Source organism: Camarhynchus parvulus, chromosome 3 (assembly GCF_901933205.1).
Source record: "Camarhynchus parvulus chromosome 3, STF_HiC, whole genome shotgun sequence".
In the NCBI taxonomy this organism is placed as follows: domain Eukaryota; kingdom Metazoa; phylum Chordata; class Aves; order Passeriformes; family Thraupidae; genus Camarhynchus; species Camarhynchus parvulus.
In genome coordinates this window covers 31746656-31765941 of record NC_044573.1, presented here as the reverse complement: position 1 = coordinate 31765941, position 19286 = coordinate 31746656, and the positions used below count along the sequence as shown (strand labels likewise).

At 37.0% G+C, this 19286-nt stretch overlaps 1 protein-coding gene across 3 annotated transcripts in view; it reads left to right on the top strand.

Moving 5' to 3' along the window:
- AKT3 (AKT serine/threonine kinase 3) overlaps window positions 1-19286 on the top strand; it is a 152780-nt gene that overhangs the window by 97050 nt on the left and 36444 nt on the right. For all 3 annotated transcript variants that reach the window (XM_030946131.1, XM_030946130.1, XM_030946132.1), the window contains 5 exons: window positions 1811-1942; window positions 6559-6624; window positions 8155-8223; window positions 15203-15325; window positions 17145-17273. In XM_030946131.1, coding sequence (XP_030801991.1) covers window positions 1811-1942; window positions 6559-6624; window positions 8155-8223; window positions 15203-15325; window positions 17145-17273 — 519 coding nt within the window. The remainder of the gene's footprint in view (window positions 1-1810; window positions 1943-6558; window positions 6625-8154; window positions 8224-15202; window positions 15326-17144; window positions 17274-19286) is intronic.

Sequence of the window (19286 nt, the reverse complement as noted above, 5' to 3'; positions counted from 1 at the left end):
CAAAACAGGATTAAGTACATTTAACTTACCAATACTGAGACTCAGAGCATAATTACTCTTTAGATTCTTTTTTCTTCTTTTCTGAAAAGCACACCTTTTTTTGGGGTGTGCTTTTCACAAAGGAAGAAAGGTCATTGATTCTACAGGGCACTGCTATAACAAGAATAGGTGAGTGCATTTCCTTTCAGAATTTGTAGCTGCTTTTCTCCAGTTGCAAAACTCGATGGTTTTGTGGCGCTGCAACCAAGCCACTGACATAGTACAATGAAAGATGTGCTGTAGAAGCACCCAGTGATTGGCCAAGTAAATTCTGCTGTCAATTCAGGGCAGCCCTATGCAGTCACTGTGTTCTCAGTATTGTTCTGGTTTTTTGCTACATCTTCATCTTTTTATCTAATGCATAGACCATGGAGCTGATGCTTCTGAACTGGCTGTGAAATGAACTTGTAAAAGTAAGAGGATTATTGACTAAAACTTTAGGCTCCAGAAAGTGGCTATACTGCTTTGGGATCTGAGATCATCTGGTCATACTCTTACCATGTGTGGCATGCCAGTTGAGCTGATAAACCTACTAGACTCAATTTGTCTGTTGATGGAACCAGCTCTTGGATGTACTGTGTTTAATCTGCAAAACTAGGCAGTAACAGAGTCACAGGAGAGATGAAAACTTGCCACCTCCTCCTTTTCAGAGCCAGATTGATTAATATAAATACCATGTAATTGTAATCTGTGCTGAAATTTTAAGAAGTGTAATGTCTAGTTCCAATGGAAAGGTTGCCATAAAGTCTTATAGGTACAACATTTCAGTTAGGATTGTGTATGTTTCAAAAAAGCCATCAGTGCAGTGGTTGGTGTTATGCAAAACCTACTGATACACCATGTTTGTGTGTCCCTGGTAATGCAGGAGTTGATGAACTTTTTTAAATGTGGTGCATTCTTGAAATGCTGCTTTAGGCTAAGGCTTTGTCCTGTGTGTGCTTTATAAAAATAAAAGTGTGTGCAGTACTTGACTTTTGAGCATTATGTTAATACTACTGAATGATTTATCCTGCTGGTTTAATGGCAGCAGCTAGCTGCCTTCTTCGCCTTGGTGAAAAGCAGCAAGAGCAGTGTTGTCTGGGCACTCAGCCCCTCCCCAAACTGGAAGACAGGGAGGGGAAGAAGAATGAAACCTCCATAATCCAAGGGGAAAGGTTCTGTGATCTGATCCATGCTGTAGTGTGTCCAGAGAGGAGCAACGGAGCTGGTGGAGTGTCCAGGGCAAAGTCTTATGAGGAGCAGCTGAGGGAGCTGGGGGTGTTTAGCCTTGAGAAAGAGTCTCAGAGGGGACCTTATTGTTCTCTACAAAATTGTTCTCTTCTGCCTGAAGGGAGGGTATAGCAAGAGGAGGGGAATTGATCTCTTTTCCCAAGTAAGAAGTGATGGAATGAAAGAAAGTGGCCTCAAGTTACTCCAGGAGACGTCTAGAGTGGATATTAGGAAAAATTTCTTCATTGAAAGAGTTGCCAAGCATTGAAACAGGCTGCCTAAGGAAGTGGCAGAGTCACCATCCCTGTAGCTATTTAGAAGACATGTAGATGTGGCATTTAGGGACCTGGTTTAGTGGCAGACTTGGTAGTGTTGGATTAATAGCAGGACTTGATGATCCTAAGGGTCTTTCTCAACCTAAACAATTATGTGATTACAAACTTTATCACAGAATTTGGCCTATTTTTGTACACTGTTCTTATTTTATCGGTAACAGGGTTTGGTTATAAATTGGAACTGGATAACCCAAGTCTTGCTAATCCTTGTTCTTTGTTCCTTATAGACAATGAATGATTTTGACTACTTAAAACTACTGGGCAAAGGTACATTTGGCAAAGTTATCCTGGTCCGAGAGAAGGCTAGTGGCAAATACTATGCTATGAAGATTTTGAAAAAAGAAGTAATTATTGCAAAGGTAAGAAAGTTTATATTTTTAGTATTGGGTCATTTAAAGAATGGAATCATCAATATTTAATACATAAGGTGTATGGATTTTTGAGGATAACTTAGTTTGATAGAAGTATGTGTGTATCTTCAGAAAACAAGAATGCAAAAAACCACGTATAACCATTTTGCATGCCTTTTCCCTGTTTTATAATCTAGAATGTGCTAAAACACTGAGAGACTTTACTGGGCAGCAAGATAGTGTAATCTGAGTTTATGCAACAAAAAGTGCATTGTAGGGCATATTGGATACTCCACATTTTTTTCTAAGTCAGTTGCAGGTTTATTCAGATAAACACATTTAATTGAATGGGCCTGTGCTCTGTTCCTGCTGTGTTCTATAAGATTGCTATGCATGGGACTAACAAATCCATTTTTTCAGTTTTTGAGAAATAGGAAAAGTCTGAAGCTGATGGCTGAAGTTGTGGTTTAAATTGGCATTGTCCAATCACTTAAACTTGATTAGTGTCACTGGCTCTTGTGCATGGTCATAATGTCACTCAAACTTAAATTTAGATCATCTACTCTGAGCTTTGTTTCTAGTAATTCTGAAGTTTTGAATCCTACTTCCACAAAAGCTGAAAGCAAGAAACCTACATACATCTATCAACATGAGACACAATTAAAAATAATCCCAATTATTAAATGAGGCTGTTTCGAGGAATGTGGATCTGGGTGGTATTTTTGAATGCTTGAGGCTAACAATATCAGTATCCATAAAAACTGAATGCGAATGGGTAAATACTGTTTTACATAGATTAAATATTAAAATATCCTTTTTTTGGTTTTGTTTGGTTTTCCTATTGACCTACAGAAACAGGGCTTACAAGTGTTTTGCATTCTATGTTCATTGTCTGTCATGCTCTTTCTAATAGCTTTAGAATGTGTAGATCAGTTGCAATTAAATTTGGCAGAGGAGTGGAGATCTCAAAGACAATTATATTTCCTTGAATGTGATTATAACTAGCCCTCTTACAGAGGGAGAGACTTAAATTTATGTCTTCAGCAGTGAAGGGACTGACCTATGAGTTCTGTGTGCCCTCAGCAGCTGTCTTGTGTGCAGTGGCAGCCTGGTCAGCATGTGCATGGCTTGGGCTAGCAGTAGCAAAGAGGGCCCTTTTCTTCATAGTCAGGAGATACAGGAAGAACAGAGGGCATTGCTACTGCCCTCCCCTGAATCTGCATGGGGAGGAGCCCTCAGTGGCCCTCCTTGTAAGACCTGGCGGCAATCTTTGTGGTTTGCCCTGTGGGTCTCAGAGCCTGTCTGGTTGCTGTGTACTGAGCCTCTCTCTCCAGCCTGACACCCTTGAGCAGTGTTCTGCTCACCCCTAGCACCTGGGGATCCTCAGGAGATCTTGTGAGCTCCTTTTCTGCAGCTGCTGGCTTGTATCCTTCCAGCCTTCAGAGCATTTCAGCTTGTTTCTTTGTACCAATACCAAACAGATTTTCAAATTTTAGGAGTTTTCTTATTACTTGGTTGCCTGCTACAATATCACTGACTTTTTAGATTTGATTAAAGCTGATTATTGGGAAACTTTGTCTAATATGAGCAAAAACATCTTGTTCGTAGAAGTACAAAGGTAGAGAAATTTTGAAGAAATAAGAGATGGAACTGTTTAAATTTGAATTTAGCCCAGTCAGGCTGTGAACATGCTATGGGAATTTTTCAATAGCATTTAGCTCTGGAGATCAGTGCTAAGGATAGGGTCACTAGGTAGAATAGATCTGCAGTCCCACTTCAGCATGTAAGTGATATAATATACACTCTAGAGTCACAGAATGGCTTTGGTTGGAAGGCACCTAAAAAATCATTTTGTTCCAATCCCCCTGCTGTAGGCAGGGACACATTCCACTATTCCAGGTTGCTGAAAGCCCCATTCAGCCTGGCCTTGAACACCTCCAGGGATGGGACATCCTCAGTTCCTCTGGGCAACCTGTGCCCAGTGTCTGACCACTCTCTCAGTAAAGAATTTCTCCTTAGATTTAATCTCAATCTCTCTCCTTTTAGTTTTAGACTATTCCCTCTTGTCCTATTTCTACCTGCCTGTGCAAAAAGTAGCCCTATAAAAGCCCTAAGCATAGTATGAAGCAGAAAAGTGGTGCATTGACAGCTGTATAGCATCTGCCCAGTTCAGACTAAATCTGTTTATCCTGTTTACATGGCAGATTAATACTACACTTACAAGGAAATTACTACTAGTATTACAGACTCCTGAGGCAATTCCACAAAAACTGGCCATTGCCAGGTTTTTATGCCATATATCTGGTGAACCACAGAGGTTTAAAAATAAATAAATAGATAAATGAACCTTTTGTGCTTTTCTCCCTGGAGTATGGTTTTTTGTTTTAGTGTTTCCCCCTGTATATTGTTGTAGTGTACTCAGTATTGCACTGCTATTTAGCTAAATGGCATCATAATTTATTACCACTGACTCTGTTGTTGTTGTTCAACTTCCTATTTTGACAATTTTTAAAGTCTAATTTAAAACTTCTGACATCTGTGTTTACTTTCCAGTTTAATAATACCTTATCTTCAGAGCGTAGTCTGATAAGCATGTGTGTAGTACAATAATGTTATATTGGTATTATTTGTGGCAATAATAATGTGTACTCTGACTAAATATATTTACTTCTGTAGGTTTACAGTAGAAGTTTGAGTCGCACCAGGGTAGTCTTTCGTTCAGTGTAACATAAAGCTCAGCAGTAGCTCAGCGCTACAGACAATGGCTGCACCCTCCCAGTGGCTCCTGGGCCTTTCAGGGCTGGTCCCTGGCAGCTTGGGGAGGGGGATTCACAGCATGTGTTACATGCAGAATTGTATAAAATTCTGTGTATTCCCTTAGGGGTGTCAATTCTGTGCTTTTTCTCCCTAGCCCTCAGGAGCTGCTGGTGCTGTAGCTCAGGGCGAGCTCTGCCTGCTGTGCTGGTCCCCTCACCCTGCCCAGCTCTGCACTCTGCACAGCTGGTGCTGTGACAGCTGTGCCCCTGGGGCTTGCTGGCACCTCCCAGGCTCCTTGTTTGCCCCTGCATCGTGCCCACCCCAAGAACTGGCCCGTGGAGGGAGCAGGGAACAAACATGGATGAGCTTGCCAGGAAGCAAACATCCGCAGCAACTGCTCAGTTTCCTTCTCTCACTTTGATACAGAGCTTGTTTTTATCTTTCCTGTTCAGGCTCAGAGACAGGAGAGTGTCACTGTCTCTCCCCAAAGTGCCTCTTTTCCAAATTGTGGCTGGAAATGAGTTGGGGGTTGTGTGGCCATCTCCCATTCCCAAGGATGAGGCCAATGTCCTTAGGGATGCTCAGCCTGGTCAGAGGAGCACTGCTCGCTGCTGGGCTCCTGAGGACAGCTTGGGTGGATAAAAGCAAAACCAACACCAAACCAAGTGAAAGTTGAAAACCAGAAAACCTGACTTGACTTGACACTTGGCTGGATGAGGCTGGGTTTTATATTTGCCTGTCAGTTACTCTGTGTGTACATGTCTTGCACATTGGTTTAGTCTCTCTGTAGATACATTGTTCAGGTGATTCATACCGGAGCTGTGAAGTTGTGATGACTGTGTTTTTAAGCTATCAAATCCAATATTATAATTTCTTTCTTCTCTGAATTGAGTGTAAAGACTTCATTTTAAAACAAGAAAATAAGAAAATGAAATAAAGTATGTTAAGTCGGATTTTTGTCAAATATTTCCTCAAAAATATGAAAATTCATTCATTTTTCAAAACTGTACAGTGACTCCTTCTTTTTCTTTCTTTCTTTCTTTCTTTCTTTCTTTCTTTCTTTCTTTCTTTCTTTCTTTCTTTCTTTCTTTCTTTCTTTCTTTCTTTCTTTCTTTCTTTCTTTCTTTCTTTCTTTCTTTCTTTCTTTCTTTCTTTCTTTTCTTTCTTTCTTTCTTTCTTTCTTTCTTTCTTTCTTTCTTTCTTTCTTTCTTTCTTTCTTTCTTTCTTTCTTTCTTTCTTTCTTTCTTTCTTTCTTTCTTTCTTTCTTTCTTTCTTTCTTTCTTTCTTTCTTTCTTTCTTTCTTTTCTTTCTTTCTTTCTTTCTTTCTCTTTTCTTCTTTCTTTCTTTCTTTCTTTCTTTCTTTCTTTCTTTCTTTTCTTTCTTTCTTTCTTTCTTTCTTTCTTTCTTCTTTCTTTCTTTCTTTCTTTCTTTCTTTCTTTCTTTCTTTCTTTCTTTCTTTCTTTCTTTCTTTCCTTCCTTCCTTCCTTCCTTCCTTCCTTCCTTCCTTCCTTCCTTCCTTCCTTCCTTCCTTCCTTCCTTCCTTCCTTCCTTCCTTCCTTCCTTCCTTCCTTCCTTCCTTCCTTCCTTCCTTCCTTCCTTCCTTCCTTCCTTCCTTCCTTCCTTCCTTCCTTCCTTCCTTCCTTCCTTCCTTCCTTCCTTCCTTCCTTCCTTCCTTCCTTCCTTCCTTCCTTCCTTCCTTCCTTCCTTCCTTCCTTCCTTCCTTCCTTCCTTCCTTCCTTCCTTCCTTCCTTCCTTCTTTCTTTCTTTCTTTCTTTCTTACTTTTAGTGTTGACCTTTTCCTTATAATTAATTAAATAACAATTTTATATCTTAATTCAGACCTACTTCTTCTCCTCTTTATTTCACAGGATGAAGTGGCTCATACTCTTACAGAAAGCAGAGTATTGAAAAACACCAGACACCCTTTTTTAACAGTAAGTATTGGGAACTAGTTTGGAGTACATCAGCAGGTAATATTTAACATCCATTATGAACGTACTTTACAAATTTTGAATTCTTTCTCATGATGATTTGTAAACAATCAGTCACTATCTGGTGCTTATGATATCCTTAATCAGGATATGTAATTAAGAATTCAGAAATAAAATTTCTAATAAATTTGTAAAGCTTTACTGTACTGAAAATAAATTTAATTGTAGAAATGTGTAGCCAATGTGCAATATTTTGCAGTTTTTGTATATGAACACTTCTAAAATAAAAGTTGTTAATTTCACAGAAGAGTAAGTATTTTTTACTAAGAAAATTTAATTGAAAATTCAGTAAAACAATAAAAATAACTATTCTATTTGTTCAAAATAAGTAGCTTACAGAGCCCCAAAACTCACACCCCACTACCTTTGTCTCCATATGGTTAATATTTAACAGAAGGGAAAGACTGAAAAGATGAAAATTTTGAGACTCATGACAAATTACAATTAATTGATTTAACTTTACAGGTGGCTTTCTTCTGTAGAAGCAATTCTGATACCTCTTGTTTGAGAATATATTAAAAAATACTTCCCTATATTCTAAAATATAATGAACAGGCTTTTTGAGCCAGGGATTTTTTTTATATTAAAATTTCAAAGTGTAGCATGGAAGCTTTCCTATTTAGAAAAACTTAACTTTTTTGGAAAGCAGAGGATTGCATGTACATTGGCAGGCCAAAATATCCTTGGAAATTCAGTAAAGATAAAAGAGGTCCTCTACCTCCCATCAAAAAATGCAACAGTGGTACTGCAGTAATGCAACAGTGGTACTGCAGTTCTACCTTCTTATCTTTCTGTTATTCTTCAGCAAGCTTTGTATTGAGATATGCAATTTAGTCACACATAGTTGTACTGCATTTCTCTTCTTTTAAACCAAGTCTTCATCTGTTGATTTCCTGTGGTATCTTTGATAAGTTAACATTGATAAATCAAAATTTTTAATTAAGATCATAACATCTGTTACAACTTTAAAGTTATATGGAAATTAATATATTAATTTGGCACTTAGCATCCTTAACATTCCATAATATGAAACTAGAAAGTCCTTGCTTTGGAAATGAAAGCATGCTGGATGTTAAGATGACTTTTAAAATTTCATTTGGGAGAATCGAAAAAGAATATGATAATTTCTCTCTTCATGGGCACTGTGGAAGTGGACATCATGAAGTACAGTGAGTGGAAATAGCTGGTACTGTATGAAATTGTGTGTTTTAGTACCCATTTAATACTTTCTTGTAATAAGCATGATGTTTTCATATCAGTGGACATGTAGCAGAGATGAAGAAACACTTGAAAGTTTTTGTGTTAATTAATCTCAAGCTCCAGATAAAAAGTTGCACTTTTAATTACTCTTAAAGTTCTTACCAAAATCAGAATTTTCTCCTTAAAAAGATAAAATTTTGTTACAGTTTAAGTGCAAGATATTGGGTTAATATAAGATGATAATTGGTTTGATTTTGCTGTTTTCTTTGCAAGTCCTTGAAATATTCCTTCCAGACAAAGGATCGTTTGTGTTTTGTGATGGAGTATGTTAATGGAGGAGAGGTAAGTTTAAGAAAATATTCTGCACTTGTAACAGTAAAGCTGTATTTGGATTACACTTTTAAGGTTATATTTCTTCCTTGCCTTTTTGCTTTCTAGTATCATTAAAGGGCTTTTACAAAAAAAATTGAACTTTTTTAATTAAAAAAAAAGTTGACATGTTCTTATAACTTTTCTGTCAAAAGTAGTTCCTCTTCTGAAAAAATTAGACTTCTGTATAGTGAGAGATAATTTAATGCTAGAGAAATAATTACATAGACTTGCTTATTGTTCTTTTTATTTAAGCATATTATAGCATATTCTGGCATGAAACAGTCATAATCCAGCGTAAACAAGCAAAAATAATATTGATGAGTGTTACTTTTGTCCTAATACGAAATCTGTGCTTTGTTTGCTGTAATTATTGCAAATATCTATTGGAAATGAGTGGAACATTCATCTTTTTCATTGCTTGTCTCCACTCCACTTGCTGGGTACTCTGGAAATTTCAACTGAAGCGCTGAACTTCTTAGAATGTGGCTAGCTTTGAAGCCATTGCTGTCCTCCAGCTGCTTACTAGAGAATGAAATATCAAAAATGATACCCAGCAAATGGAATTAGAGAACTGCAATCGAAGAAGAGGGCTTTTATCTACCTTTTAGGTGCTGTTTGCTATTCAGACTGTGTCTTGTTGCAACATGAACTGAGGGATTTTCTTTATTTTGTCAACTCTATGCTTCATGATAATGTTAAAGGACTAAGTGTTTCCACTAGGAGTTTTGCTTTAATTAAAAGACTCTTTCTTCATTCAGGAATTGCTGTGGCATGATACGTAAATGCTTTGCATTATGTTTTAGCTGCGTTCTCCTGCAATAAAACTGCTTAGCTATAATCCCAATGCCTGCAGCCCATTGGATCCCAACTTGTCCTTGGCCATCCTCTACCAGCCATGCCTAAATATGGTGCTATAGGGCTCTCATATAGGAGAATGGCTTGTTTAACTCAATGTATAAACCCAATTCTGCACATCACAGGTGTTGAACCAGATCCAAAAATCTCACTTGGCAGTAAAGGGATAACAACCTTCTCTTGGACACTCAGCTGGCTTACTTGACATTGAATTTACATCACCAATATTAAGTCAGCACTGTCTGCAATGAATTTTAAGTATTGTCTTATAAACTAGCTAATTCTTCATGGTTTTCCTCTTTGTAAGATCTTACTGCATTTCTGTAATCTCTGGGAAGACAGTTTGAAAGTTGAACTTAGCTATTTGTCTTTTTTCCCATCCTGTTTGAATGCAGAGCAAAGCCCACAAAGGATGTTTTCAACTCCTTTCTTATGACTGAGGATGCTCTGGGTGTATTTTGGTCAATTGTAGTTTGGTCAATTGCATTTCTCTGCATTTCTCTGCAACTTCATGGCTACAACTGCAAGTGTTGTGTGTCAAGGGTTTGTGGGTGACAGCCTGCCTTTGCTTTGGGGATTGCAATTGCAATGTACTCGTGCCAGCATTGGGTTACTTTCTTCCAGGTATGGTGCTGCTGTTTGTCAGTGATGGTTCTGATGGTTTTGCTGATGGTTCTCTAAGTCAATGAAGCTAGCTGAAGTTTTGCCACAGTGGGAAAGAATGGCCTTTTGGAAGTAGGCAGTATTCTTTGAGGAAACTCTCTTGATTTGCCCATGTGCTTCTCTTTGACTAGAGATCTGGAGTAGTAAGTTGGACAAACTGTCTTTTTTAATAGGAAAGCCTTTAATCTTACCAAATTTTCTTGTGAATTTCAGATTTTAGTCAGTGTCTTCCAAAAAATACAGAGGATTTCATATTTGTAAAAATAGCCTTATTATTAACTCAGAGTCACTGAAAGTTGCTCAAAGTTTAGCCAGCATTTTAGTTTATATGATACAGACTTTTTTGTTTCTTGCTTCTTCTATCTACTATTCTGTTTGTGTTTCAAGGAAGTTACATTTCCCTATATATTCTCACTGTTCATGGTGTTGAAAATTCATCTTTTAATTATGTCCTTCCAATGGGAAATTGATTGTAGATGTACCGTGTTGCTTTTGATTCTCTCCAGTGCTGTGCTACCTTCAGTGTGTTTCTGTTTAAAATTCCTTTAGCTTACACATTTCTTTTTAGGTAAACTGTTGTGCCTGAATCAATTTGTTGGGTATATTCATGGATTGTGTCTTTCAGGGGCACTATTATCCAGGCAATTCTCCTCATGAAGGAGTTCTTGGAAGTTTGTATAAATATTTTTGTCTCCTACTCAGGTGAAAGCAATAAAGTGCCACCATTTAGGCTTCTGCCCTAGAACAGTAATAAAAACTGTGGTCAGCAATAGGAGCCTTTGCTTCTTCTTTCTATAGCTAGAAAAGAAAACAGTCAAGGAAGGGGGCACAGAACTTCATACTGAAGGAGAAATAGTTGTGTTAAATTACTGTAAGCAAGAATCCTTTATATCTATTAAAAATCTAGATCCACAGTGAAGTTAATATCCCTCTACAATAGTAACAATTTATGTAACTTTAAGTTGGTTGGGCTTAGGTCATGCGAGAACATGTTACAATGAAAATGCAACTGCATCAGTTTTTCTGGTCTATGTGTGTGCTCTTTTACAGTGTGCAAAGCATTACAGTAAAATCCTTTGAATTCCATTAAAAAGATACCCCAGCATATTATGTACTTTAATATACTAAAGAAAACCATTAGAGGATTTTTTTCCCAAACAGATTATTCAGTTGGAGATATTGAATATGTTTTCCTTATACTGATGTTTTTCCTGCTGCTGAATGCACAATCTTGAAATAATTGCCAAAAAAATCTTATGGACCAAAAGCTTAATTTTGTCTTCATTTGGTTTTGCTTTTAGATTCCATGGATGAAATGTTTACCAATGTCTATTGATCACAGCCTATGTTGCAGTGTATAGCTAGAGGGATGCATCTGCCACTGTAATTACTTTTCAATACCTTTGTTGTACTGAAGGAATTATGTTGAAGTAGCATTAAGAAATTGAAATTAGATTTCAAGAAAACAAATATTCATCTGGCTTAGCTGAGTTGACCAAATGGCTCTTTATTTTTGGGGAATACTTTTGGAGTGTATGTTTCCCCATTTTTATTTCCAGTATTTTGCTTTAAAGATTGAAAATGTTTTAGAAATTAAATCTATTACATACATTACTCTGCAGAGTACCCTGATTCAGCTGATTAATAAGTTGATTAACTTCCTCACTCTGCATTTAAGGATAATTCCAGATTTTGTACTTTGTAACAAATTTAATTGGTAATTATGTGTATAATAAAATTAGACCCTAACATTTGTTCAGATGCTTCTCTACATAAGAATTCTGAATCTCTGTTCCTCTTGGCATTTTTGTTGCACAGCTCTTACTTCCATTCATTAGACAGGAGAGAACTAAATGGTTTGTTGTAATTGAACAAGTGCTATTACTGTCTAGAAAAAAAAGAAAAAGAAAAAGAGAATTTACAACCTACTTAACAAAAAATAAGTAAACTAGAGAATGTTCCTTAGCCTTAAAGTATGATAGTCCATGGTAAGGGTGCTATATTTCTTTGGGTATAGAATGTGCCAAGAAGCAGTACAAAGTCTGAAACAATAAATAAATAATTTGAAATTTCAAGGTTTCTACTGCAAGTGCTTTGCAAAATCAACACTCAAATATAAAATGCAGGGCTGAACAAACCCAGTACACAACAGCAAGAGCCAGACATTCAACTTACAACATGCAAAGTAGGTCAGTGGTGTGTACAACTTTAACGTATCAATTGATACAAGGTTGTGTCTTTTATATATTTGGCATGCTTGCATTTGCAGCTGAATGTACTTCTATATTTGATCTTTGTTTAAATTTTTCCATTAAGTTTTTTTTTATTAGGAAAAACCCCATGACAGCATTGTTGTTCAGTTTTTAAAGGCATAGCAAGAAATTTGGAGCCCCAGTCCTCACTGTAACAATAGCACCCTCGTGTATGCCATCAAAAATGTTATGTGCAAAATGGCTTTCTTTGTGCCAAAGCTATTTCTATTGCAATTCCAGTGATTTTACAGCACATATTTAATAACTGTAAGTCAATAAATAGTGAAATTGTTGGAAACCTTTTTTTTTAACCTTCCATCACATTTCTTCTTTTCCTTCTTTGACTTAATAAATATAATCTTCCTGTTCTGACAATTGTAAATAGAACACAGTGGCAGAATTATTCTGAAATAGTGAACCAGCTAATTAATTAGCTGAAAATTATGCTGTAATTCCCCTGTAATCTCCCTGCTTTCCCTGTTATAATTTTAGAATCTGCTTAATATCTTTAGCATATATCTGAGTGTATGAATGTGCTTTTAATGTGCATTTTTTTATCTAAATGTACATTCTTCATTCAAAACTAGCAAGTATGGTTTGGTGACAGCTCTGTTAGGTGCTATAATAATGTGAGGAAGAGTGACTGTGGTGTCACATATACATTAAAATAAGCTGACTCAGAAGCTCACAGTTTCTTTGACAAACACAACTGCTGTTAGTTGTTTCTAGCTGGTCATTTTACTTTGAAGTTGGTGTTTTTAATGAATATCAATGATCTTGTTGGAAATAAACACTAAAGTAAGTTATTTTTTGTATGTTAATTGTCAGGCTGGCAACTTTTAGATTCAGATTTGGGACAGTTTAAATGGAAACTAAAACAAAAATATTGGTGACAAGTATCCTGAAGTTTTAGAATTTTCTAAGGCTGCTGTTCAGCTACTGGATTAGTCTCTTTCAAACAGAAAATTCCAATAGTCCTTTGGAATAGATATGAAATGTAGGACTAACTGGGAGTTACAAATTTTCAGAGTGTGTTGATCTGTATTTTGAGTCACTTTTAATCCACCAAAACAGAAAACACTCTTAAAAATGTGTAGCACTAGCTTATTATTTATGAGAGACCATAAAACAGACATAAAGGCACAAATTGCGTAAATTTTGTCTTTTGCTTTATGTGAATGAAATTCACCTTACCAGTATTTGTTTCCTATTTAAATACTACAGAAATGTGTGGAAAGGACCACACAAATTGGGAGGCATACTTGTTCTTTTCCCAGTTTGATAATGCATGAGGCATTTCATGAAGTCAGACTTGGTTACTTGGTGTGCGTGGGTCTCGTGGTTGCCCTGACCACTGGGCAGCCATGGGTACAGAGAGGAAATCACTGCAGAGGGGGTCCTGTCTCACCAGGGCCTGGTGCCTAAAAGGTGAGCAACAGGAGCAACAGGCACACCTGCAAAATAAAGATCCTCCTTGTCATGCAGGTTTGCCTTTTTTGTACAGGGTGTCTTCAGCGCTGGAAAAGAAGTTGAATGGGGAATCCAGATAAAACAAATGAAATTTTTAATATTTTCTTTAAGTCATAGTGCAGTTTCTGTATTCTGTGAAGTCTCTGCTTATACACATATATGCTGCCAAAAGGCTCAGTTTAGTGGGAATGTTGTTTAGGCTAAGACAAAAGTGATGCACCTATTATGAATTACAATTATCAGGAAAGAAATTGACTTCTAGTTTATAGCAGTGACTTTTTAATTATGTTTTGAAAAGTCACAGAATTATCAAGGTTTGAAGGAACCTGGAAGATTATTTAGTCCAGCCATCAACCAAGCACCATCATAATCACTCCTAAACCCTGTCCCCAAGTGCCACATCCAGAAGCCCACCCACTGAAAATAGCTGCAGTAATTCCTACACTGTTCTGTGCCTTGTGGATAGTGTAGATTTTCTAAAGGCATAAAGTAGGATGTGATAAAGACAGATTAAGCACATCATTGGCTTTTTTTTTACTGGTTAGCTTTTGGGTAATTTTTAACCTACCTTGTCATTTCACAGTTCTCATCTACTTGATACTTCAAACAGTGAAAAAAAAACAACACTCAAGCCTGCATGCATAGCTGTTGTGGATTTCACTTTCTAAGTTTAATTTATAAATGATAATAACATTTTTTATTTCTGTTTTGTTGATTGTTAGCTCCTGTGGTGAAGCAAAAAACATTGTAACATGGCCAATCTGGTCTTAAGGAGAATACAGAAATATACTCGCTAATCTTTGCTTGAGGAATTACCCAAACTTGCTTTCAACAGTAATTGAAACTCACCACTTCAGAAAACATTTGAATTGAATAGCTAAAATGCGCTTTTTTAGATGTTGTTCCAGGTTCTGAGGGTGATGTTTTATCCATTAAGATACTGACAATCTTACAGAGATTTATCTTACACTTTTTCATTGCAGCTGAAATTACTGGCAATACATAATGACTATTATTTTTTGCTGAAAGACTTTAAAGTGCCTGCAAAGTGCTCAAAGTGCTGTTACTTCAAAAGTACTAAAGAAGAGAAAAAACACCCAAACAAATTAATGTTTACATTGTAGCAAAGAAATACACTAAATACATGGATTTGTTTTTATAAGCCCTCAGCATTGCTGATTTGCTTTTTCTAGTGACTACTACTGCTAGCATGTGAATATATAGTTTGTAAAATGCCAGTTCCCTGCTCAGTCCAAGTCTATTGAAGAACTATACCTTTTTCAGTTCAAAGAAAAGTTACTAAAGCACTGAAAAACATGAGACAATCAAAATCTATACATTTTAGTGATATTTCTCAGTGGCTTAAAGCAAAAATCAGAGGAAGTAGCGGAGGGAGAAGTACAGAATGATGCTGTTGCATACTTTTTCTTTTTTTTTTTTTCCTCTGGTAACTGAAGGTTAAATGAGTAGCAAGCAGAATGCCTTAAACAAGATTGGTATATTGATTAAAACGCTGATTTAACAGCTCGCTTTCTCCCTTTGGAAACCTGGAAAAGATAAGCCAGCTGCTGTCTAAGAGTGCTGAGTGTCCACTGAGAGTACACTATCTATCATCACAATATGGTGATGAGAGGTGTTTTATGTTTGTGTTAATTTCCCCCACTAAATCAGTAATTATTACAATCCTGTCCCTGCTGTTTACCCTGCAGCTGTTTTTCCATTTGTCGAGAGAGCGGGTGTTCTCAGAGGACCGCACACGCTTCTATGGTGCAGAAATTGTCTCTGCCCTGGACTATCTGCATTCTGGGAAGATTGTGTACCGTGATCTCAAGGTAAAAAAAGAAAGGAAAAAAAGTAATCAATTTTTTTGTTTTTGCAGAGGCTATGGGGACAAACACAAAGCAATTATAAAGTTGCACTATTCAGAGTTAAAGGGGAAAAAAAAAAATCTGTGTTAAGTTTTAAGTTCTGTGTGTGCTGGAGGAAGTTGTTTGATACAGTAATCTCTAGATGGGTACATTCCCTGACTTTGATTTGATTATAAAATGAAACAGGATACCGTAGTAGCAGCATTGAAGGAGATTTAAACTTCTGATCCTCATCCTCTCTACCCCTTGCCCTGTTACTCTTAACTTAGATTTCAGCGCAAATCCCGAATACAATTCTCAATGTCCTGAAACAAGGGAAGTGGTCAGTTGGGACAATGTGACTGCATTCTTTTTATCTCGGCAACCAGGTGTGTCTGTATGCATTGGAAACATTTAAAAGAATTCAGAGTACTTCAACAGAAAAAGAATTTATTTCAGCATTGATTTTGAAATTATTTTGTCTTTTGTATCTCAGTCTTTTGTATCCCTGTTATTGGAATGTAATTTGTTTAAGATTTGCCACTGTATACAGTTGCTCCAGTACTCTGTTACACACTATGACCATGTTATATGGAAAAATAACCTCTGTTTTCAACAGGAAAGTTTTCTAACTTGTGTAAGAGGAACCTCTAAATTCCATGATGAGACAGGTTTTTTTCTGTGTCAAGCCTTTAATTTCATATACAGGAATTGTGTTTTCCTGTTGTACATGCACAGTAGTGGAATTCATTCATGCAATCCTTTGTACAGAAACCCAGGAGAAGGAGACAATGGTAGGCAAGTACTGCTCAGGGAGGCAAACAGAAAAAAAGTGCTGGGCTACCTGTTTGTAGTAGAATCTGTTGTAATAATGTGAAATGCTGTGAAATCCTGGGAAAATACAGAATTGTCTGGTCAAGGAATGATAGGTGATAGTTTTTTATTTAAATTCTAAATAGTAAAGAAAGGGGAGTTTGACATCATTATTCTTCTGTTTTTTGTGTTGTCTACTTTGCATTTTCTTTATAACACACGTAGACTCAACAGGAAATCCAAACTTTTGATTGTATTTTAGGCTTTTTGCAGATTTTGAATGACAGAGCTATGATTGTTCTATGTTAGTATTTTCACTACATGCCTTATAATTAGTAAAAAACCAAACCATTTTCTGTTGAGGAAAGTTGTTCAGAATGTTTTCCTTGGTTTCAGTTCTATCTGTATTTTAAGTACAACTAATTGAAACCTTTTGGGAAAGTGATATTAGCCATTATTCTGAATGCTTTCACATTTCAAAGCAAGGATCATGTATTTTAAAATCAGTGCAAAACATAGGGAGGTATAAATTCACAATTTAAGAAGTCTCCTTTGCAAGTAGACAAGGAGGAATTTACCTCAGGGGTGTTTTTATCAGTAGCTGCCCTATCCCAAATTCTGTCTATTATTGAAAAGGTTCTGGAAGTTGGAGGTATTTTAAGGATTTATGGATGCAGGCTGTTCCATGACAGTATAGAAAGTAAAAGGTATCTTGATCAGTGGCTGTCATGTTAGACCAAAGGAAACCTCTGAAGTCTTTGACCTGGGATTTACTATTGTAAACTGTATTTAAGTATTGACTAATTATGTAACTTGTGTGGCAGTAAACACTGTTACATGCTGTAATATGGTAGATGCTGTATTTTAAAAAATTACAAAAGAATTACATTCTTTTGCAAGGAATAACTCTTTTTTTTTATAAAATTGATGTAATGCATCAATCTATCCTGTCAAGAAATACTAAGGGAATATTTTTCTCCCCAACACACAGTTAGAAAATCTAATGTTGGATAAAGATGGACACATAAAAATTACAGATTTTGGACTTTGCAAAGAAGGAATCACAGATGCAGCAACTATGAAAACATTCTGTGGTACTCCAGAATACCTGGCACCTGAGGTATGATTTAGAACATTTTCTTATAATACTGTATAAAATGTTTCTTTTCCATTTAATTTTAGACTGACAGTCTGCCTGATTAATACTCTATAGCTTTTATTCAGAATGGAATGTGGTGCTATTCTTTGTGGTGGTTGTATATATATTGGTGCTCTGCTTCTTAGTGTTTAAAAAGGCCTCTAACGTGCATTTTGCTTCTTATGTTTGCCTTTCTCTGTTAAAGTTTTTATCTTCCAATGATTTCGTCAAAAATAATCTTCCATCTGTCTGTCACTTGGAACATATGATCCTGCTTAACTGAGCTGTGTAACTAGCATTTATATAGCCTCAGTGGAGGCGAGGGGGAATAGGAAGGTACTGAGTTTGATGGGTTTTATCTGAGTTCCCCGGTTGCAAGGAGAGGGAGTTGAAATTTTAGATATTTCTGCTAAAAGCAGTTGAGTGTGTCAACCTCAGAACTGGTTGAGGTGGGCACCAAAACTGGCTGTTTCCTAGTATGTGAGCAGAAGTGGCATCCCAGGGTGTGGCACCCCATCTGTCCCATTAGCTGGTACTCAGAGTGCCAAGCATCACACTCCTTAAGGATTGATAAAAAGATGGACATGAAGACATTGCTTTGGTTCCCCTTGCAGGAACTTTGATTGGAGCTCTGGTTTGGCCACTTGAGAGTCTGTTGTGGAAGCTCAAGTCATCCAAATGATCTGCTCCAGTATTATTAGTGCTGACAGCTCTGCCACTAGTGCCTGCTGAAAAACGGCAAGGGAAGCACCACCAAGATTGTGTTTTGGCCCTGCCTGGCTTCAGTCAACAGTTCTGATTGTGGCACTCAGAAGTGTCACTCTACCTCTCCTCAGGGGCTGCCAAATACAGCTCCAGTAATGATATAAAAGACAGCCTAATTTTTACTTCATGCTAAGGATTCTGTGGATGCTGAATTAGCCCTTATTTCCACTCTTGTCAGCATTCAAGATTTCTAACTGACATAGTGCACACCTCATACTGAGATAACTTTCTAGTCAAGGGAAAAGATTTTAAAAAGCCCTTCAGTTCTACCATTTCGTTGAAGAAAGTTTTAAAGAGTTTCCAGGGGGATTTCCCACCTCTTGCAGCTACTCTCCACTACAGTAGAAGTCTTGTTACTACCTATTGCCTTTGAAGAGCAACTTGCCTTAGTTTTAAGGAAGGAGTCACTGATTAGACATAGTCTTTATTCTCTTACTTTCAGCAGAACTGAATCCTGAGTAGCAGCCACAAGCCCTGGAGCCCTTTTCAACAAGCAATTTTGATTGCAATTTGTTTTTTATTCTAAGTCTTTAAATTAAGGAATGTCAAACAAACAGGTACACATCACCTTCTGGATAGTGCTGGCTGGAAGTTAAGATTTTAGAATGGCTAGGTACATGGGTTTGAGTCTTTCTAAATCTCTTAAAGTCCCTTTCAGTTTGCAATCACAGAGGAAATTGAAACTGCTAATACTTGACTATAAGTCAATATGATAGGTCGAGTTAGTGAATCCATTTGGGATGACAGCAAGATATTTTGATATGTTCTTTCTCCAACAGTAAAGGAAACATCAGTATTTTTAGGAGCCACTAACTTTCTCTTCATACATCTGGTACTATCATCCCTGACTTATTTGAAAACATGTTAGCTCTCTTTCATCAAACTTGGTTTTAGACTCTCAGCACAAGTTGCTTGATCCAGTTTGCTCTTCTGTTCTCTAGAAGCCCCACTTCTCTGCTTTCCCTCCCATTATGAGTGTTTTTGGAGACTTGCCCTGTAAAAATCTGTCTTGAAAGAAATTGATTCTTCATTAACCTTGGGAACAAGGGAACCCATTCCCTTTTCCCTGAGGGATAAAGAGTTTTGAGCAAGCAACCTAGACAGGTTACTGATATGGCATGAGAAGACTCAACACCTTTAGGAGGACAGCTGCTCCCCTGAGACAATTGTATCTATTTTTGCCAGGGCAGCTGACTGATAAAGGGACCCTCAGGAGCCTGGGTCCTTCAG